This window comes from Pithys albifrons, chromosome 5 (assembly GCF_047495875.1).
Source record: "Pithys albifrons albifrons isolate INPA30051 chromosome 5, PitAlb_v1, whole genome shotgun sequence".
In the NCBI taxonomy this organism is placed as follows: Eukaryota; Metazoa; Chordata; class Aves; order Passeriformes; family Thamnophilidae; genus Pithys; species Pithys albifrons.
Window position 1 is genome coordinate 52,724,224 of NC_092462.1, and position 23,646 is coordinate 52,747,869.

Here is a 23,646-nt window from a genome sequence, read left to right on the forward strand (position 1 = left end):
CAGCGAGGGGCCAGAGGGCTCTATCACCTCCTAATGCTGCGCTGATAAGTGTCTGAGTGCTGGCTCTGTATCTGTAAAGGGCTGCAGAAGGCTGAGGGGCCAACAAAAAAGCAGATGTTCTCAGGTTGTACCTAAGCTACAATTTCTGAAATTAAACCCATAACAAATACATTTCATGTTTTCATGAAAGGAGAACAGAGTTTAATTTTCTTATAATTCTACAGATTAAAGTAGAGATAATTCACAAGGATGGCCAATGATGTGCTCTGTCATTATGAGAGTAGCCATGGACATTTTGATAACACATGTTCTTAGCCATAAGCCCAGTAAATTATGACCAACAGCCATACTGGTATTGGTCTCTAAAGACTAACTGGCATGATAGAAGGAGAAATTTTGACTGCTGCTACTATTTATGATGTACAGAGCACGCACATGAATAAATGACTTCTGTTTCAGGGCTTTAAACTTGGAACCTTACAAGAACACTAAAAGTATTACAATCTGAAGTACAGAACTGGGTCTGCTTTTATTTCATAGAGCTACTGAGGACAAGAGCAAGGCAGAATGATCCTCCTTATGTGCTGCTCATAGTTTTACAGTGTATCTGCTACTTGGTGGCAGTATGAGAGTCGTATTTCTCTGAATGTGAACAATATTATTTCTAAATAATTATTTCTTCTCCTTTCCTGAGGCAACCCTGCCCCCTTGGGAGTTTTTCCATTTGCCCCTTCCTCACTGGTGTCCTTCCACAGCTTTAAAATAACAATGCACACCTCGCCCTGAGTCTACATTAAATACTGATGTCAGCCAGGAGATCTGACTTCTCACCCTGATTTGCAACAGGCCCGAAGAGCCATCACCAGTGTATCACTTCACACTACCTAACTTGCAAACCTGTTGCATGCAGTTGTTATAGTGACTTTTGCATGACTTTAGATGCACTCTGAAACCTTCTACATGCTTCAGTGGGACTGGGAGGAAGAGTGGGCTTGTGGTGAAGACACTGAATTAGGAGATAGAGTAAAAGTTAATGAATTCCAGATTCTGCTGTTTACATGACTTTCAGGCATGCTTCACATCTGTTCTCTCCCTGCTTTAGTTCATTTCTAATATGGATATTATAGCTGCCAGCCTTGAGGGAAGGAGGGATGGGCACTCTTTGGCTTTTGGGAAACAGTTGGCAGTGAGGCTTAAGTGTTCAAATATAAAAACATTTGGTAATGCATAAAATTCTTCAGTGTAAATGAAAAGGTCACTGTGTTGCTCACTTTGCAAAAAAATATGTATTTAGTAGGAACAATAGCTGCATTTATTCTTCAGGATGTTCAACTTTCTAAAAACAGAGCCTCTGTATTTTAGTATTTTAAGTTTGGCTTGCATAGATAACTGTCTCTCCAAAAATACTATATATCCATTTTGGGTAAATGGAAAAATTCAAGGACAGGGAATAACATCTGTACTGCATAAATAGTAAGTAGCACTTGACACAATCTTATCTAAGTGTATGATCTTTTAAAAATCAAAACAAAACCCTCATTCCTATGAACTGTTCCATATTATTATGGAAAATATTAGCAAGATATTTGTGGCTGTTTTTAAATAGTAGCAATTAAAATACTTCAAAGCCACAACTTAAAGTTTACATCGTCAGAAAGATGATCTTTCCATTTTACAGATGTCCTATGTATATTTACACATACACAAATACCCCAATGATTTTTCCTCCAACAAATTCTCTCCATTAAAAGAAGTTATTTGGAGATAAAAGAGATAAGAGACATAAGGAAATATTAAGAAAAAAGGAGGGTGCAGTGTTAACTCAAAAGAGGACTATTTCTGACTCTCCTATGTTTTCAGCTTTCTTTATGTTTAATGGCTGTAAGTATTTTTTGAGTCTTTACAAATGTGTCATCACTAAATTATTTCTCACAAGAATTTGCATTAAGGGTATAGCCACAACTGTATTAGCTGAGAACTGGTCTCTCCTCTTGCTTTTGTGTTAACTCTGGTGGTGGTTGGTTTTAAAGCAGATCCCATTTAAAGCTTTTCCCTCTGAATTGTACTTAGACATGTTTTGGCAGTTCTTCTCATTAATTATCCCCTCTGTCCACATTCACAGTTACAAGTTTCATTTCTCTCTTTCCTCTCTGTACACAACAAGGTCTTCATAAATTCAGGTGAAAAAATGCAAGAAAAAATATATCTGACAGTAATTACCACTTTCCATTATTTGGCCTTTGTTTAAAAATGCCCACAAGTTTAACCTTTATTACTTAGTTTTCACTCTTAGGAATGCCTGAAGTATTTGTCTCATCCTTTCTCATTCCAGGTTAGATGGTTTCTACAGTGTATTATAGGAAAAAAGTAGAAAGTAACTACTGTGAGAGCATTGTTTGTGATGTGAATTCAAAAAGTAATGATGTTTTTGTTCTTAGATACAGCTGTAACAAAACATAGCAAAACAAAGGTGTCTATTGAAACAGCAGACTGTTATGGCACCTCCACATGATACAAGATTCAACAAATGATTCATCTGGATCAATCAAAGCAAAATACTAAAGAATCCTCTGGATTTCATCCTATCTAAAGACTCAGTCAAGCCTGTCTAGGTGGCTTCTGAAAAGATATTGTGGTGAAGAAGAGGTCACTTATTTTGGCTAAATTATAGGGAAACTTTTTTCTGAATACAAAATACATAGATTAGTCACAAAACCAAACTACTTCACCAAACTAGCTCTGCACCAGTCCTTTGATGAAAGACAACAGCAAGACCTAACACCACAGGCTGGCAGTGGCTGTCCCATTCATGCAAACTGCATAGGAGCCCACTGCCTATGCTAAAGATTAAATCTGGCTTTCAACAAAGCAAATGAGATGACTTTCTCAGTGGTTTCCAGAGATTCAGTGGAAGCAGAAATGGCAATGTTTTGGATAACATCCTTATTACTGTTAGTGAGTGAAGTCTTTTGGCTATCTGCTAATCAGTAGCAAATATGCAAAATGCTGACATTGGGCCAGTGCTCAGAGATAACATGCAATTCACTCACCATGTGGCAAAAGAAGAGAACATTTCCTCACTGGACTGCTGATCACTGCCTCAGCAGCAGAGCCCTTCCCAACATCTCCTGTAGGTTTAGCTCATTTTGTGTTTTTCTGTATTTTTGGCTAAGTCATAGTGTCTTTTATTTACAGCAAAAGCCACAAAATGGCAATAAACCATCTTTAAAACCAAGCTTCAAACACTACCTCTACCAATCTGAAAAAAACACATTTTTTTTCCGCAATTCACTTGGCTTTCCATTCAGAAGTTTTGCAGCTCCAGGTTTCATTACAAACAACATTCCATATTATTTTAAGCCAATTCTGTTTTGATTCCTACAAACACACTAAAAACATTTGTGAAACATAACATGCAACTTGAGACTTTTAAAATACAGCAGCAGCATTTGTCCTTATGGCTCTTTTGTGGTTTTCAAAAAGCTGCATTGCTTCAAAGGGCTCAGGATATACTACTGTAAGTCACCACTGCACATTTCAGCCACATGTGCTGACTGCGCTTCCGCTCCTCTGCCAGAACAATGGAAGCCTTTACATGCTGAGTCAGCTATCCACAAACACAGATCCACTCAGACCAAATGCAGTCCCTCACCACAGGTTTTGTTGACTATGTCTTATCACAAAGAATGCGATATAGCTGCATCATTTCATGCAAGACTCGTGGAGTAGGTAAAATTCAGAAATGCATGCATATTTGCAGGAATAAAGCCCAAAATACTGTCTGACGTGAGGTAAATTCTGAAATACATAAATAAATTTAAAATAGTTACAGCAAAATAATTATGGATCAATTCTGCCATTTCCTCCACCCTGTATATCTTAATACCAATAGGGAATGCTGGCATTTCAAGAGAAACCTGCACACGGCTAAACATCTGAACTCTTACTGAACTGATCTGGTAAGTTCAGATACCACTGCAACTTGTGAGCCTGAGCTCACGTATTCGCATACATTCACAGGCACAAAGACCCAAAAGAACAAGCAAATCTCAGAAGTCAGCTGAGCAGGTCTCTTAGAATCATAGAATCACCTAGGTTGGAAAAGACCTTTAAGACCATCAAGTCCAACCACTAACCCAACACTGCCATGTTCACCACTAAACCAATTTTCCAGATGCCAACATGCGCACATTTTTTGCAGGCTTCCGAGGATGGTCATTCCACCACTTCCCTAGGCAGACTGTTTCAATGCCTGACAACCCATTCAGTGAAGAATTTTTTCCTAATATCCAAACTAAACCCCCCCTCGTGCAATTGAGGTAATTGCCTCTCAGCCTGCCACTTGTCAACTGGGAGAAGAGACTGACCTCCACCTTGCTACAACTTTGCACTTGTACAGAGTGATAAGGTCTCTCCTGAACCTCCTTTTCTCCAGTCTAAACAACCCCAGCTCTCTTGGCCAGTCTCATAAGAGGGCTAAATACCATTCACCAACCCTGTTGCCCTTCTCTGGACATGCTCCAGCATCTCAATGTCTTCCTCAAAAAAGGGGCCTAAAACTGAAGAAAGTACTTGAGGTGCAGCTTCACCAGTGCCAAGTAAAATGGTAGGACAATCACTGTCCTGGTCCTGCTGGCCACACTACTGCTGATACAAGCCAGATGCCATTGGTCTTCTGGGCCACCTTGGCACACTGCTGGCTCATGTTCAGCCAGCTGTTGACCAACACTCCCAGGTCCTTTTCTGCTGGGCAGTTTTCCAGCCTCTTTTCCCCAGGCCTGTAGCATGGAGTTATTGTGACCCACGTGCAGGTCCCAGCACTTGGCCTTGTTGAGCATCATACAACTGACCCATTGATCCAGACCACCTGGATCTCTCTTCAGATCTTCCTACCCTCCAGCAGATCAACTTCCCTACCCAACTTGGTGTCATTTGAAAATTTACCGAGGGTGCACTTGATCCCCTCATCCAGATCATCAATAAAGATATCAGTAAGGATTGTAAATCCAGGATGTATTAAATTCTCAAATGTCCCATTGGTTTCAGTTATAATTTATGAGTAGAACATAGGCCAGCTTTAATTAATTTTCCCATTTTTTCCTCTAATATGCAAAAAGCTGTAATATGCAGCCAAACCACAAGAGCTTAAAAAATAAGAATCAATCACTACATTCTCTCATTAGAGGTTCACAATGTCATCTCCATCTAAGTGCTTTGATTTCACTTACAGCTCCAGTCAAGACAATGACTTGGAAGACTAATTCAGCTGATGTCTCAGGCCGGCATCAAGACTTCCAGAAGAGGCTGCCATGCCCATGCAAATGTACATGTGTAAAAGTCAGCTCACTGAGGGTTATCTGGCTAAGGAAAATTTGTCATATATGCAGTTTTCCTATGGCTTGTTGGAAGTGCATAGTCTCAACTTGTGTGAAAGAATTTATCCCAAGACCTTGACAGTCTGTGTTCTGTACCTTTAACTAGAAATGTAATTAGAAATCTGTGTTTTGTCTGAGATTCCTGGGAACTTTTCTGACTCTTCCAATCCTAGCTGGCATATGGATAGTCTATTAAATACAAAAACTGAAATAGAAGATAAAAAAAGACAACCTCATTTTAAAGAAAAACTTGAAGCATGCCTGAATAATCCCCACTGAAAATCTCCTAGTAAAGAGGAAGTCTGCACACAGGCAATGCCTCTGAGGTTTGTTGTCCCCTGCATGTATCTAGTTCAGTATGGACTTAGTAACATACATGTAAAGAACATTCATAAGCCCAACAAGTTTCTAAAGAGAAACTTTTGTCCTTAGGCACATACAAGCATGTTATAAAAAAGCTCACAATGTGACTGAGAACTAGTGTTTCCACATCTATCAGATACTCTGCTCAGGGCAACTGAAGCTGATGTCAAACACTAACCCCAGTTAAGTACATCTTGGTTTGGGAATTTTAATATCTAAGAAGAAACTCCAGAAACACTTCTACAGACTTTACTTACTGTTGTTTCTTGTACTGTATAGTAAAACATCAACATGTTCTGACATTTTTACAGGCATTTATTACAAAAACATTTGAAAAAAAAAACAATCAGCAAAACAAACCTCCACAAAACCATTAGGAGAACCCAAACAGAACTTCAACAGGACAATTCGGAAAAAGAAGTAACATGAGAATGACAGTACTGAAATTCTTATTGAAAGCTCTTCAGGGTCTTTCAATTTATTTCAACCAATTTTAGAATCTCCATGTTAGGGTGAGGAATTCTACTGCTAATGGAAAGCTGTGAGTACCTTACACTTGCTCTGGACAGCCACTAAGTGGCACTTAAACACCTCATCTTAAACCCTGGTCAATCTGCAAACTTGTGAAGGGAATGGGGAAAAAAAGGGACAGACTGGGGACTAATTCCTTTTAAGAACAATGAAGTTCTCTTCCTGCAATTAGAAAAAATTCCTAAAGGTCTGACTATGTAGGAAAATGTTACTGGTAGGAATGCTGTACAGTGCTCCACAAAAGCAGAAATACTGCAGAGAGCTCTGCAGAAGCAACTGCTTTCTTTCCTAAATCCCAAGTCCTGCTTTGGGAATCAGAGTGCCTACATTCCAGTGTGTCATCACCCATTATTGTGCCGTTTTGAAATACATATTTAAATCAGGAAAATTACAGCATCTCATTGCTGCTGGACTGCAGGTCAAACTAAGGTGGCCTGAACGTCACAACACAACCAGAAATGTTGCCCAAGATACAGCTTCAATTAGAGATCTCTGCAGGGACCAACACTATTTGTACTTGGAGATGCACATAAGAACATAGTTTTCATAGTCTGTGGAGAATCAAAAGTCATGAATCATGCTTTGTTCTTCTTAAGACTTTAGTACACTATTGCTTCATAGGCCTATGTCATACTTCTATTTGCATTTTTAATGAAGGAAAGAAACCCAATTTTCCTAATAATGGTGTTTAACCAACTATGTTAACAGTCTTGAATGCTAATCTAAGTATAATTTTTCTTGCTGTCTGGTTTTAAAAGTGGTTCTGTTTCATTAAAAATCTTCCTCAACTAATTCATTACAGATAGTGGAAACTGTTTTTCCCTATATGAATAACATAATGGTCATTGAAAAAAATCTGAGGATAAAACAAGCAAAATAAAGTATCTGGTATTTTAGGTGCTAACCAAGCATGGGAAGAAGACAGAAATTCTGCTTCCCACCATAGGGAGAAAATTCAACTGGATTTGAGGCTGGCCAGAAACATGGGGGATAATAAAAAGAGTTTTTACAAATAGATGAATGGCAAAAGGCAGTACAGAAATATCATCATCCCATCAGAGGATGAGGACAGGGACAGAGATAAGGCAGAGGTGTTTGATGCTTTCTTTGCCTCCATCTTCAACATGGATGATGGACCCAGGGAGTTTCAGTGCCCTCAGCTGCAGGACCATGACTGTGAGAATGACCAACTCCTTATCAACCCTGAAATCATGCAGGATCTACTGCTTGAGCTGATCCCTACAAATCCATGGGGCATGATGGGATTCATCCCAAAATCCTCAAAGAGCTAACTCATGTCATCACAAAACCTCTCTTGATGATTTTTGAGCAGTCTTGGGAATCCGGAATAGTCCCAGCTGGGTGTGTGCAGGCAAACACTGTCCCAGTTTTCCAGAAGGGCAAGAAGGAGGACTCCAGAAACTACAGGCCTGTCAGTCTCACTTCAGTGCCTGGCAAACTTATGGAGAAGATTGCTCTGCAAAGTACTGGAAAACACCTGAAAGTCAACACAGTCATTGGTCACAGCCAGCATGGCTTCATGAGAGGGAAGTCCTACTTATTTAACCTGATTTCCTTCTATGACAAGGTAACCCACCTAGCTGATCAATGAAAGCCAATTGATGTAATCTTTTTGGATTTTAGTAAGGCTTTTGATACTGTCTCTCACAGTATCCTTCTGACAAACTGTCCAGCACAGCTGGATAAACACATCATGGGGTGGGTGAGCAATTGGCTCATGGGTCGAGCACAGAGGGTAATAGTGAGTGGAGTGACTTCAGGCTGCAGACATCACTAGTGGGGTCCAAGCACAGCTCCATCTTGGGCCCTGTGCTCTTCAACATCTTCATAAATGACTTGGACACAGGACTGGAAGGATACTAAGTTTCTAGATGACACAAAACTGGGAGGAGCTGTTTACTCCCCCAAAGACAGGGAGGCCCTGCAGAGAGACCTTGACAAATTAGAGGACTGGGCAATCATCAACCATAGGAAGTTCAACACGAGGAAGTGCTGGATTCTGCACCTGGGATGGGGCAACACTGGATTTACGGATAGACTGGGGAATGAGATACTGGAAAGCAGTGTTGTGGAAAAGGACCTGGGGGTCTTGTTTGATGGCAAATTGAATATGAGTCAGTAGTGCCCAAGAAGGCCAACCATGTCCTGGGGGACATCAGGCACAGCATCGCCAGCCAGTCAAGGGAGGGGATTGACCCACTCTGCTCTGCACTGGTGTGGCCTCACCTTGAATATTGTGTGTAGTTTTGGGAATCACAAGATGAGAAAGTTATTCAGCTATTAGAAAGGGTCCAAATCAGGGCAACAATGATGGTGAAGGGCCTTGAGGGGAAGCAATATGAGGAGCAGCTGAGGGCACCTGGTCTGTTCAGTCTGGAGAAGAGGAGAGTGAGGAGAGACCTCATTGCAGTTACAAATTCCCTGTGAGGGGAAGAAGAGGGGCAGACACTGATCTCTTCTCCATAGTGACCAGTGACTGGACCCAAAGGTATGGCCTGAAGCCAGATGAGGTTTAGGTTGGATAGCAGAAAAACATTCTTCCCCCTGAGGATGTTTGGGTGCTGGAACAGGCTCTCCAGGGAAGTGGTCACAGCATCAAGCCTGACAAGAGTTCAAGAAGTGTTCAAGAAGTTTGGATGATACTCTCAGGTATATGGTGTGACTCTTGAGAATGGTCCTATGCAGGCCTAAGAGTTGGACTTGATGATCCTTATGGGTCCCTTCAAACTCAGCATATTCTGTGATTCTGTAACTTGAAGTGCATACACGTTTTCAGAACCAATGACTCAGAAATAAGATTTATGTAAAATTTGCTTTCTGGGCTCTCAAAGAAACATCTCCATTTCAGTTAGCCACAGGTTCGGGTATAAAACATACCACCAGCTATTAGCTGCAAGCTGTATTTTACACCTTTGTACTGAATGAAGCTTCCAGAAATACCAGATTAAGACTTAAAAAAATTTAACTTTTATTCTCTCTTCCTGTGCAAGTTCTTTATGTTATGATTAGAAGTACAGCATACAGGCAACAAAGCAACTCAACAAGCCCCAGTACATCAGTATTAGGAACAATACAATTTTTAAGTATATTCTGTATGTGTGAAATTAGTTTTGTGAGGTTGTTTTAAAGGTTGAAATAAGAAGCTTGCAAATTAAAAGTATTTAATCAGTTATGCAGAAGGATCGAACTTAACCCAATGCATGAGGAATCACCAGGGCAAAGCTGTTTTTATGACCAGCAATAGATCTCAGTTACTGTCACTCTGGGAAAAGTGGGGGGAGGGTGGGAATGAAAGGAGAAGTCCACATGAACCAGCAATTTCATACCAAAGGACAGACCAAGTATAAACTGGCATTATCCACTCAATCCTTGTATCAGATCCTCAATGATCAACCTTTAGGGCAGACACACATATCCATTTAAGCCTGTATTTGTCCAGCCACACAAATCATTCTTTAGGGAAATATTTCCCACAGCCATTCCCATAACTTGATGTCCACAGAGAGGGTAAAAAAAAACAGAAATACAGAACAACTGTGTCTACATCAGGCAAGGGAAAGCACTGATCTTACGACAGTGATTTTCTACCATTATTCACTTTGACATATAACAGCATGAGATTGTGCTGCTAAAGTAAATACATCAGTTATATATGCCTCTTCTGCTCCACTACTGTCAAAGAGCCCCCATCTGATGACCTTGGGGGCACAGCATAACTGTAAGCCCAGGGAAGGCAAAGCTCTAAAAGAAAAGCCAACTGCCTGAGAAAATAAGGAGCTATTTCAGGAAGGTGATTTACTCAGTATCATAATTTTTGAATTCACACTTTCATATTTTAATGTGGATGGCTTGCATTTGTGCTTTAGAGACATTTTAGAATCCGAAAAGAAGAAAATACAAGTGCCTAAACATGAATGTCCATGTCTAAGTAGGTCCAAGTACATTAAAACCAAAGCTTTCAAAATAAACTTGCAAAGCACAGAAAATAGAAAGGTTTTGGTTTTACAAGTCCTGAAGAAAGAAGACTGATGTAAGACCCAGTCCTACAATGTGATTTGTGCCAGAACTGTTCTTAAGTCTGTCTGCAGAGATTGTAGTAACCTACATAACAGATACAGCCTTTGTTTATCCATGTATTTGTCAAAAGCTATCTTCCCACATTCACTAACTAAATTACACTGTTCTCAACATGCTGTTGTACAATGTGCTACAAAAGCTAGCACTGTATTAGGTAGGACTGAGTTTTTAATAAAAACTGTTCTCTTTCAGAGCAAGTTTGGGTTTTTCCCCCCTCTAATATGTACTTTCTGGCTTCAAATTGCATACAACTATCATTGCACCATGTATCCGCAAAATTAATTTTAAAACATTACAACTGCACATACTTCATATTACTTAGGAGCATTAATTCAATAAACAAAAAGAAAACCCATCTATTAAATCTAGATTAGACTTTCCAACATGTGTTTGGAGATCAATAAGGCACATTCAAACTTCCAGATGTCCTCTAGTCTGAAATTAACTCCAGCAAGCCACAGCAATGGGTAACTCCAGAAAATATATTGGAGTTCCTTTATAATTAATTATTTTTCTTTATAGTACTGTGCATTCAGCTTATATGCAATGTTGCTATAAATAAAATCGTATTTTCTGAACTCTTAATTCTGTATATGCAACTGGGTTTCTACACTCGTTCTTTTTCTCTCTCAGACCTTTTTCACAGGCACAACACCTTTTTTTCCATTTGGTATTTTTGTTTTACTTACTCAGAACTTTCTGCTGGCTGCACCTTTGTTTGAAGCTGTAGGACTGACTAGGCTGCAAGGCGATGAGGGGACCCACTCAGTTTGTGTGTCTTGAATTCAACACATTTGCAGAGGTCAGACTTTACTAAACTACTGTATGGTGAGCTGAGTAACTTTGCTGTAACCTATTTTGTTACTGTTACACTTGTGAAGCTGGGGAATTTAATATTAGTGCTCCGGTGATGCATGGTCTCTCAATTGAAGGCCTGTTTTGTACTTTGAGAACTGTGTGGTGTCAAAGGTTCAAAGAAAGAAAGGTGTGTGGGGGGGAGGGTTCCTTCAGGGAATTTTTCTCACACTACCAACACAAAGGTTTTGGGAGTTGAAGTGCCAGGATTGAGAACAAAGGAGTGGTTGACAACTTTAGATTCCAACTTAATGGAGGGGCAGAGGTGAGGAACAGACTACCAGTACCTGGGAAAGCAAAAGGCTTTTCCTGTGTGCTGGCTTCACTTTGATTTGGGCAGCTGCTGGGAAGAAGCCACTGTTTGCTGAGCTGGTGAGAGCTTCTTCTGGCTCTACTCTTTGCCTTCCCCCCCCCCTCCATCTCTGGGCATCCTGAGCTTCAGAGAGAGAGAAAGAGAAGAGAGAGAAGGGTCACAACTGCTTCAGAATACGCTGCAGTCCCATTTCCTGGGGACTGACTTTGACTGCAAGGAGATTTCTGGGAAAGACCACCACTCCTCAACTCCCAGTGTTTCCTTCTTTGAACAAAGGACAAGGAGAGAGTCTGCTCTTCCCCACGAAAAAGGCTCCATCCTGTCTCATGTGAGTCATACACCCCCTTGTCTCTGCCTCGCTGAGAATAGACTGAGAGTTCACCTCACAGCCAGCCAAGGTGCGACACTGCCACTGTCCATAAATATAATTGCACCACGAAGAACCCACTGTTTCTGGGGGTTGGTTTTTTTGGTGGTGGGGTAGTAGTTTGCTCTGGTCTGTTTATGGTTTTATATATAGAGAGAGTTAAGAACAGCTATCCTTCTTATGTACATTTTCTAATTATAGTGATGTTTGTTGGGTTTTTTTAAGCCTGTTAAAGGGTGATGTGGTTATTGAGGAGGAATCTTCTCCTCTGGTCTTGGTAACTCTTTGGTTTCCCTTAAACTAGGACATGTGGATTTACCAAACACAAATGTTCACATTCATCTTTCACACTAAGTTACCTTTGAGTTTTTCAATCAAATTTGAAGAATGCAGCACCACCAAACTCCTGCAAAATTTAAGCAATTGGTCACGGAAGGTTAACTTACTTCTTGGTGAAGGTATTGCTCAGCAAAGCAGAAAAAAATCATTCCAGCTGTGAAAATGAAATAAATAAAGCACAGGATGAGTACCAGAAAGTTAGTGCCATAGTGTGGTTGAAACCACAGAAATAGAGAATTAAAACTCCACTGCAGTTTAAGATTGAATGAATCAGGGATCTGAGGCCCAGTTTCAGATGTTCTAAATGGCATGGCCTTGCTTCTCCCTGACTTGCACAAAGGTGCATGTGAAACTATTCTCTGATCACATCAGAATGCTGATTTCATTGAAACTCTATCGCTTTTCCTTTGGACTACTTAAATTGCCCTGAAATACCAGTGTAAAGAATAGGGGGAAAGGTGGGAATGTGCAAATCAGCAATCAGAGTAGAAGTACTTATGCTTACTCAGACTAGGTTAAGATGTTGAGAGTGAGCTTTTCTCTTTGGAGATATGTGAGGAAGCTCATCTCCATGTGATCAGTAGGTTTTTGAAGAAAACTCTACTAAAACTCTGGAAGATACTTAGATATTTGTGGCTCAAATTACCTGTGCTAGACCACAAGCATCAGACCTTGCAAGACAAAAGGAATGGTTAGTTTTCAGATGGGAAGCCATCAGAAAACTGCTAATCATGTTTTAGCCTCAGTTCCACTTTTTATATTTCTGCTACAGTCCTCAACAGAAAAAGTCAAGAACAATAAATAACCTTGACCCTAAAATAAAGCTCATGTGACATCACAAGTAACACAGTTACTTTCAGTATTATTTAAGCAAAAACAAACAATGTCATTTGATACAGATGCTTATACTGTGGAAGTCACAGTGACAAAAGAAACACAAGAAAATGTAATTCTTATGTTGCTGCTGCTGTAAGAGTGGGAATGGGCAACTCTTTTTACAAACTCTGTGATTAATTTCATCATGCTTGATCAGACATTATCTCTGACTTTAAGTCAAGAAATGGCATCGGTATTACACAAACTACTTCCTCCATGTGGAAATCACACATGCAGTTGAGGGAAATCACACAATATTTCTTATAAAATGAAGGTGAACACAGGAGCACTTAGATGATTCAGGATGTCACAAAGTCACCCTAGGGTCTGACAAATGTCCCATGAAGGCTTGGATTCACGCTGCTAGGGAGAGGGTCATTGGCCATTAAAGTCCCCTAAGAAAAGAGTTCACATACATGAATCCTTTGAACAGATCCCAGGATAGAGTTGGAGTCATCACACTTACACTCAAGGCTCAAGATGCCCATAAAGCTTGATTAATTGCGAGAGTATCCAAAGCACAGCTGGTTGTTTGCATTACACAGGATACTCTATTAATATGTACACAGCTGAACTTTGACCTACTTTATAAACCAGACTATCTATGTGCACATATATGTATTTGGTTTTTCATTTGTTCTGTTGGATTTTTTCCCTTCCATTTTTTACATTAATTTCTTCAGTTAGCATTTGGGAGACAGGAGGTATGTCCTAAAACGAAAAGTAGTGCTAGCAGTTTACAATTACATAGATTCAATCAAAAAGACCAAAGGTACATAACAACAGGTGTCAGAAAACAGCCAAATCAAGCTCTCTCTTGCACTGACATTAGTCCAGTTACTTAATTTTTTTTCAGCATTTTATGCTTTTTGCAAAAGAAGAATTGTGTTTTAATCTTCCTAAGCTCATCAAACAGTAAAATACAGTAGAAAACAATCACCTCTATCTTTAAAATTATCTTCCCTGAATTTTAAGAAAGGGAAATGGTGCCATTAAAAATGAGATACTTAGTGAGGCGGTATCTTTGAGTCTATTGTGAAAACATGTTGTGTAAGAATCGTCAGTTATGAAGCTAAGCCCTACAACAACTGCTTTGGAGTTCACTGGGCCTCTGTCATTCCTTTTATAGATGAATAATGTGAAGTTCACTTGCAAGATCAGCTCTGTGCAGCCTCACAGAAAGCTAAGTGTTGATTATCTGAAACCAGCTTCTTCAGCACATAATCAGATCATAAACAACATGTAATAGAGTGTTGCATTCCAGGTAATACAGCATGATCTACTTAAGTGCATAAGCTATTTTAACTCATGAAAGTAGGTGAAGGTTGTTTAAAAGCATAGTAACTGTTAAAGCAATTGGTGGGCCAAAAAATCTTGAAGACCTCTGACAAAAGAAGACATCACTGCTGTAACTGAACAGCTCAACAACAGGGCAAGTGCTGCATTTCAGAAAGTGCCTCAGTGTAAGGAGGTGAGGGTTATCTGTGTCTGCTGTGGGGCAGATTTGGCACAAGCAAAGTCAATCAGCAGACTGAGGCCTTGAGCAGGTGTCCTGGTCTGCTGCAACCATACAAGCACTGCAATTCTCATGGTAACATTCCTGCAGCTGCTTGGGCCAGAAGCTGTCCCTGATTGATGACTACACAGAGAAGATTCAGAAACATCACATAGACTTGAGCATGTCTTGAGCAGCTGTGATCCTTTTTAAATCACAGGCAATATTTCTCTATTAAGCAGAAAAGAACAGTTCTATCCAGTGTTTTGCCATTACAGCATTAACTGCTCATGTAAACACAAGTATATATTACAGGCTGTTATGACAACTTGTGTCCAGACTCTTGTGGGGGAAAAAAGACCACCAAAACCCACACAAACAACCCAATGAAATGTAACCCTTTCAAAATCTGAACTCAACGATTTTTCATACTCTACTTCTACATTCGTAATTGACAATGCCACAGAAATATTTTCCTTATAAGACATCAGGCTTAAGTTTCTAGGCTTTCCCTCAAATCCTTTAATCTTCCAGTTCACATCACAGAATAAAAAAGGGGAAACTTTCAAGCATTCTGACCATCTGCCTCACTACAAAAAAAAAGGGGTGACAGTGTTGTTTGCTGACTTAACCGTGCATATAGGAACTTATTTTACCCTGTGACCACAAAGAACAGATAGACAAGGCACTCTACAGACAGCTCAAAGTAGCCTCACATTAGTAGATCCTGATGAGGGAATTCAACCACCCAAATATCTGCTGGAGGCAAAACACAGCAAGGCATAGTCATTCCAGCAAGTTCTCAGGGAGTCTCGATATCAACTTGTTGACCCAAATGACAGAGGAGGTGATCAATGAGGTGCTGTGCTGGACCTCATACCTATCAGCATGGAAGGACTTGTTGGGATCCAGCATAGCCTTGGCTGCAGTGACCATACGATGGCAGGTTTCAGGATTCTGAGAAGCAGGGCAAAAAGCAAGATCACGGCCCTGGACTTCAGATCATATTTTGGTCCTCTTCAGTGACCAACTTGAAAAAGTACCATCAAATAAAGGCCCTGAAGGGAAGAGGATTCAAGAAAACTGGTTATTATTCAAAGATCACCTTGTTCAAGCTCAAGAGCAGTCCATCCAAATGAACAAGAAAAAAATGCCTGCAGATGAACAGGAAGCTCTTGGCAAAACTCAGACATTAAAAGGTGGAAGCAGAGACAGGTAACCTGAGATGAAGACACTGTCAGGCACACAAAGTTAAGAAAGCTGAAGTCCACCTGGTGTTGAATCTAGCAAGAGATGTCAAAGGCAACAAAAAAGGTTTTTATAGCTATGTAGGTGACAAAACACAGACTAGGGAAAATGTGGGCCTGCTGCTGAATGGAGCGCAGGATGTGGAAAAGGCTGAGGTACTGAATGTCCTCTTTGCTTCAGACTTCTGTAAAACCATTAAATTTAGAACTGTTATTATTTATTTACAAAAAAAATAAAAGTATAATAAAGGACAGTATAACCTTAACTTGCCTTAAATCTAAACTAGCTCAGAGCATTAATCAGATAAACTAGTGACCAGTGTTCCATTTGCCAGCCAAAACATACATCAAGTAAGATTAAACATACCTAAGTAAAACAAATAATTAGATACACCAAGGAAAGATCAACATAATGACGCCTTGAATTACTTTTCCAAACTGAAAATAAGAACAGAAGTTACTCTTCCTCTGTAATGTTTTGGCTACTTCACATCTGCTGGAGAGGGATACTCTGTGACAGTATGCCATTAGCTTCTCATTATTTAACTCTTTCATTTCTTGGAGTGAACAATGTGCAAGGCATCCTACAGAAGGAAAGCAGTGCTGTGTTTGGGCAGAATGAGCTTAGGATGAAAATGGCACATTTCACCTACAGTTTCAAACAGTTTAGAACAACCACTTCTCAAGTGTGGGACATATACCAATAATTTTTAAAGTCTATAGTTTTCAACAACAGTGATGTCAATAGCATCACATTTTTGTAGAACATCAGACCAGGTCACTGGGGAGATATGGAGGCTGGTAGCATGTATGTTTTCATTTAAGCCATCACACTCCTACATTACCCAAGCACTCTTGTCAAGATGTTCAACAAAGCTGCACTGTTATGACAAAGGAACTGTCTTGTAAGCAGATTTAGTGGAGAGTTAATTTTTCCTCAGCTTTCACCACCATTACTCACCACAGCATATATAAGCCCCATCTATGACCTACGAGTAGCCTTCATAAACTCCCTGCAGGCAGTATCATTGAATCCTGCTCCATTCCTGAGCACCTATAAAGAGTATGCATCAATGCTTCAGCCCCCCCCTCAGGCAGAAATTACTCAATCATGAGGTCCCATCAGAACCTCCTCAGAATGAGGGTAAAGGGATAAGAAACTCCACTACCTGTAACTAATGGAAACTTACTGAGGTTATGCGTGAAGAAGAAAGGAAGGCTCCAGATCCTTTGTCTGACAAATCTGCTTAGAAAGGAGATTCTAATCCAAAGAGAAGATATTCCTAGGCAGTGTAAAGCCATCTTTTTAGCACTGAGTGGAATGATCTCCTGTGTTCACATGCTTGTTTGCCAGTAATGTCATCTATCCATCCCTACTTACTGCCACACATCAAGGAAAGTGAGCCGTACATTGCATTGATGATACAATGGAAATAATTATATAAGATCCTAGAGTGAAGGCAAAGACCACAGTGGGGCACTGCCTTTTCTTCCACTGCTAACAAGGAGCAGAACAAAGAATTCCTTGCAAAGCACCCTGACATTACTTAGTATTAAGTACCTATCTACCGATTTCTTCTCCAAAGTGGGTATGTTGGTAATGCAGCAATGATGAATCCAACAGCCCTATATTCACCTCAAGGAAAGATAATGCATGCATTCCCACACCTCCATCAACTCTAGAGCTGAGCTAAGTATTACCCAACAAAAAATACCACCCATTAACAAAATTCCTTCATATTAACGAGTAAAATAATCCCTCACTAATCAGGCATATGTTCTCACTCAATTTGTATAAATAAAGAAATACAACTATTGTTAATGGACTGCAGTCTACCTGCAATGCTGATGCTAAAAGCCTGACCATTCCTGGTTTCCTGTACTTTCTACCACCTCTAGTGCTATTCCTCTGTCTGCAAGACATTCAAGTTTCTTGTCCTCTTCTTCAAAGGCCTTCACTGTTTAACCTTCTACTCACCTGCTTTTGGCTTAACAGACTCTACTTCTCCCACAGACATACTTCTGCCCTCTTTTTTTCTACTTATCCTAAGGTGAGGATATACTCAGAACTTATTTGCAAAGTCACGAAGTACATTCTACTTCTAATCCTCAGTCAGACCTTACTTCCTCTGAGATCTCTTTGTCAAATATAGCCCTGCTATAGATTTCTATATGTAGATACAAAGAATTGTGGTTCTTGCAGATTACAGTATTATTGTAATTGTTATTCAGTTGTTTGTTGGGGTTTTTTGAAATAAAAATAGATGAAGTGCAACTATCATGCATGTCTGGATATCCAAGATTGCTGGGCAAAGAGCTGTTATGAACATGCAAATTCTGTGACTAAACCTATCTGTACTGCTGTGTCTCTTTCACAGAGCTGAAGCAAATAGGAAAAAAAAAAAGAGTACTCAGAAAGAAGAGTAGTAGCACAAGAGTCACAGAGGCTGTGAAAGTGCAATTTCGAAAATTTGTTTCTTCTGAAGTTGAACATAAGCTGCAGCAACCTAATGCTAAATTTTCATGCCAACTCACTGGCTTTTAACAAACAGCTTCTTCAATTTGTAACAAAATATACAGTGCACTCTGCTTTCAAGCTGGGTGTCCACAAAACAGGTAACATCATTTCACTCCTCCTGATAAACACACAAACATCAATTAGCTAAAAGGCATTATATGACAATATTCAGGGCAGAGTAACAAACCCCTATAACCCCTATAAGCATAAGGGACTGACTGAAAAGGTGGAAATGATACTGAATTTAAGTAAAAGAGGCAGGGCTTCATTTCCAAGGTAAGAACACATGGCATTTCTATTATCCTTTTGTTAAAATATAGGTCCACAAATGCTGATTAGATGTCTACCTAGCCTTCAAAAAAGTCAAGAGAGTCAATCCTTGCAATCAAGGCAAGTTAAGAGAGCAGGTGGAGGGTAGATTTTGAAAGGACAGATAGCTGTGTGAATCTAAAACAGGCATTCAAAAATTCCGGGTGTTGTCTCTAAAAACATGTAGACACAGCTGCAAATTTAACTTGAGATTTATTTTGTTCTCATTCATTTTAAATATGTTCAGGAATTTAATCAAACATGAAGAAAAAGTACTTGAATCCTTTGTTGCAAAAGAAAATGCAGAAGAAAATGTACTGGAAGTGATCACACTATGTACTCACCATAATTCTGGAAAATCACAAGTGAAATTAAGTGCATAAACAAACTGCAAAATGCTATTTGAATAGCAACTGCTATTCAATGCCAAGTTTTGAAACATCTATTCCTTATTTCTGCTCTTAGATACATAAACTTGGTATTCTACATTTAACTTTACAGCATTTCTCACTTGAACACTTATGATTTACAACATATTTGCCTTCTAATTTACCAGAACTGCCGTTTTATCTGAGGGGATTTAACTAAAGCTGTTTCCATATGTTTTGAGCCCTAAGCTTGAAACCGTGGATTTGGAACTCTATAGTGTTTTGCTATTGGGCAGGTTGGCATAAATCCCATGTGTGGTGTATATTCACATAATACCCCCAGGGTGCTTTAGCAGGACATCTCCTGTGAGTCAGGCGAGCATGCTGTTTTCCAACACCATAACGAGAGTCAGCACTCAAGAGGTGAAGGATACATCACCATTTTGTCCACAGTAGATCACAGTAAACGTGCATCAAATCCTACTCATTTTACTCATTCACAAGCATTATTGTCTCCCATTACTGTCAAACAGAAGAGACTGACAATTTTAATCCTTCCACCTTTTCAGAAAGGACACAACTGGTTCTTATGAAATACAGACTGAGACAAATACCACCTAGTGTGAGACATGCACACCCAGCTCCTCTCTCACACCACACAGCAGCAAGCTTCCATGTCACAGAGTCACAGAGACTGTGCCTCTCTCCCATTCTCCAACCCCATCTGCCAGGCTTTGTGGATTATAGAACTAGGAAGAGGTTTCCACAGTGTCCTGTGGTTGGAGATATGCTACATACGGAGGTTCCACCCCAGACCCTCCTCTTTCTCAGAAAGGAGATATCTCTGTTTCCCAGTCAGATAGATCTCAATTCAGGAAAACAGAAATTTGAGAGGTCTGAGTACAGGATTAGATAAAGTTCACAGTGACTCAAGAGTGAAATCCTATCCCTAGTGACATCAACAGAAAAACTCTCACTGCCTTGAGCGCCAAGATTTCAGCCCATATCCCAAACTAAAGTGCTTTTTAAGCTGATGAAATTTAGGCCCCGATCCTGTAGGAAACTTACCTTTCGCTTCACATACTGAGCATTTCAAATTCAACTGAACTATTAACATCAAGTAGAGTGACACTTGTCAGTAAGTGAGATTCAGACTCTAACTGTAATTACAAGCTTAAGATCTTACAATGTAGTGAAAGGATTCGAAAGCACAAAAGTAATTCCGGGGATGCTTCCTTTGGTTTTGTTTGTTTTTGTTTTTTTTTTTTACTTACTTTTGTCTGATCATCAGCTTTAAATACATAGCAGATACTTTGCTGATTTGCTGCTCCATCCTTTATCAGACAAGCAAAGTAGCTTGGATCATGGCTGTTGTGAATCAGTTTGTGGACATGCTGTGGCTTGTATTCAAACAAACTCGAGTAAATCAAAGGATCCCACTGCTGGATTTTCCCTGTGTCTGGTTCACATCGCAAACTCGCTGGTGAAACATAAAGTCGGATTTGGCTGACGCCAGGTTCTTCTTTGGAAGATTTTGTACTGAGCATCCGGATCTCTGCCACAATCCAAGGCAGCATTGACATGGTGGTTAGGGAATGCACTGGGAGAGAACCAACCAGCTGGAGGCTGAAACTTGCTGAGAAATCACTAGGTGTTTGGCATTTTTTAACTTTGAATGTTATTGGCTCCATTTTACTGCCCTTTAGGGAACTTGGACTAATTCACTAGTACTTCAGTTCCATGGAGTGACATTATCTGGATGGTTCCTTTGGTTAAAGAACAGAAGAGTTCTGAAAGGAAAAGAAATGGTTATGTAGGTGCTGGAACCCTATTAAAAACAAACTGTCAATAACACAAATAATTAATAGCTTAACATCAGAAGAAGAGAACTGATCAGAAGAGACAAACTGATCATCTGCCATGATCTATCTAGTAAGTTCCCTCTCTCTACATTGCGCATTACTATTTCACGTCCAACAAACATAAGTGCAATAAATATATTGCTTGGAAAATATGTAGTCCTGATTTAGTTGCTTTATGACCCTAGCTAAACATATAATGACTAACTAAACTTTAAAATGCACACTCTTTCTAGCCTGTATCTGTTTCATGGCAGGGACATGTGGATCACACCAGCCTATTTCAATCCTGTTATCACAGAAGGAACTCAGTTGAGCTATTCTGACCTTCATGACAGTTGAAGTCAGTGCTTGCTAAGACACCTTCACATCTGAAAAAACACAAACAAAATGATCAAAGGAAAAAACAAACCAAACAAAAAACCCCACCCAACCAACAAAAACCAAAAAGAAACCAAAACAACCCCCCAAAACTTAACTTTCCTGTTCACAGGTGGATGTCTTTGAATTTGGCTACTACCATGGAGTTGTTTCCTTGGGTATAGTTTGCCAAGTGATTATTGGTTATAACCAACCAGAGTTTTGCAATAAATAACACCCCAAAAATCACTGTCATCTGAAAAAGCTGACTGCTGATACCTCTGTCAGATAGCAGTCATGAGTAACAATCCTTACAGTGTCCCATGAAAAAACAGATGATTCATGATTGCATGTTAATACTGGTCAGCCAGATAGATATCCTTAAATGTTTGCCACACTGATATTGTATCATTTCCATTTCTTAAAATATCAAATGTAACCATGTCACACACATCCATATTGTAACCCTGTTATACCCAGCATCTACTACCACTACTGTTATTATATATTAGTAGTTTTAATAACAAAATCCAATAATTGCATCTATTTATAAATTTCACTTTGCAAAATACAGCCTATGAAAACACATAGATAGGCATTTGTTATACTACCCTGTTTGAACTCCTCATTAACTGAGCCTGTTTCAGCTGTTACATTACATTGTGTGAGACTGATGAGAAGTTGACAGGCCTGTAATCGCCTACGTTTAAACACCAGGACACTACCCTCAGTCTTATGAGAGTTTCTTATGAAAAGACCTATTAAAAGCAACATGAACAGTACCAAGAACTCCTGACAAAACATTTTAATTACATTTGAACAAGTATTTAGTCAGTGGCATCTATTTACTGTGGCAACAGTATTTCTTGTCTTTGTTCATCTACAAATAAGACCAACCAAAAATAGCAGTATTTTTCTCGTAAGTTTTTGCCCTTCATTTGTCCTTGTAATAATAATCTCAAACTGAGTTTCTAACACTTTTGTTGAAAGTGAAAGGAAACTTTAGGATTAAAAAAAAACCCAAAACTTCAAAAAAATTTCAGAATGGAAATCAATTTTAAGCTGAACAACTATTTAAAATGCAACCAATCTGTAAATGTTTGAGTGGAGAAAAATGTTTCAGCAGTAACTGCCAACTGCAAAAACCATATTTGGGTACATTTATTTTTTTGAAATTTTTGTATCTTTTAACAAATGAACTCTGTGGCAATGTTGCTAGTTCCAATGATGCCAAATTTAGTAAGAGATTCAAACAGTGCATGACTGCTTGTTTTACAGACACTCTTCAAAGGAATAATCATAAGCAGCATTCTAGATGTGTAGAACAATTTTTTTAAAAGCCTTTTCATAAAGCTCTGTGTGTGCCTGCACGTGGGAGCTGTGGGAAAAGGACCATGAAAATCCAGAATTTGTATGCCTCATTTCAATTATATTGCAACTGTTTTTATTTTTGTTTGTTTGTTTGTTTCACAAACAAGCAAGAAAACACATCTTTTATATTAATACAAATGTATTACATCATAAAAGGAAACGGCCTCAAACTATTGCAGGGGAGGTTCAGGTTGGACATTGGAAAGAATTTCTTCACTGAAAGGATGGCAATGATTGGAATAGGCTGCCCATAGAAGTTGTGGAGTCACCATCCCTGGAAGTCTGCAGGAAATTACCAGATGTGGCACTTTGTGCTGTGGTTTAGTTGACATGGTGGTGTTCAGTTAGTCTGGACTTGATGATCTTGGAGGTCTCTTCCATCATCAATGACTCTGTGATTCTGTATGGGATAGTAGCTTCAGGAAGCATTTTTGCACCTCATCAACAGACTGATAAATGCAATTGTCATTATCGTTTGGCATCTGCCAGTAATCAAAATGGTCTCTTCTCTGTTTGACAAACTATTACAAATTCTTTCCCCTTAACTGCAACAATGAAAAGCAACTGCAGGGAAGATTGGATTCATTCATTACTACAATGGTGAGTCTTCTGAAACAAATAAAAATAGAGTTTTTAGCTTTCAGTGTTCTTGTCACTTCATGGCATATATAATAATCTCAGGATGAGAAAGCCTAAGAAAACTCCACTCTTAGCTGAAAACAGGAGAACTGAGGTACAACACAGATGATGGCCTATTAGCCACATACTTTCTAATTGGTGTTTTCTCAGAACTTTTTAAAAAACCCTTTTTTTTATGAAAAGGCATATAAAAATACAAAAAGTCACCCTCATTTTAATCAGCTTTTGAAGGAAAGGAAATTTTGGTTTGATTACCACCATCTACCACGCTCTTTTACCCCAGACCTACAAGGCACTGCAGCCTTAAAAAGAAATAAATATCACAATATGATACATTATTTTGCATGTTAACTCTAAGGACTG

General features: G+C 39.4%; 1 protein-coding gene across 5 annotated transcripts in view; it reads right to left on the bottom strand.

Annotated features, from left to right (window-relative positions):
• The window catches only part of TBC1D1 (TBC1 domain family member 1), a 111,055-nt gene that overhangs the window by 81,938 nt on the left and 5,471 nt on the right, over nt 1-23,646 (bottom strand). For all 5 annotated transcript variants that reach the window (XM_071556647.1, XM_071556648.1, XM_071556650.1 and 2 more), the window contains exon 2: nt 20,329-20,844. In XM_071556647.1, coding sequence (XP_071412748.1) covers nt 20,329-20,745 — 417 coding nt within the window. In that variant the 5' untranslated portion in view covers nt 20,746-20,844. The remainder of the gene's footprint in view (nt 1-20,328; nt 20,845-23,646) is intronic.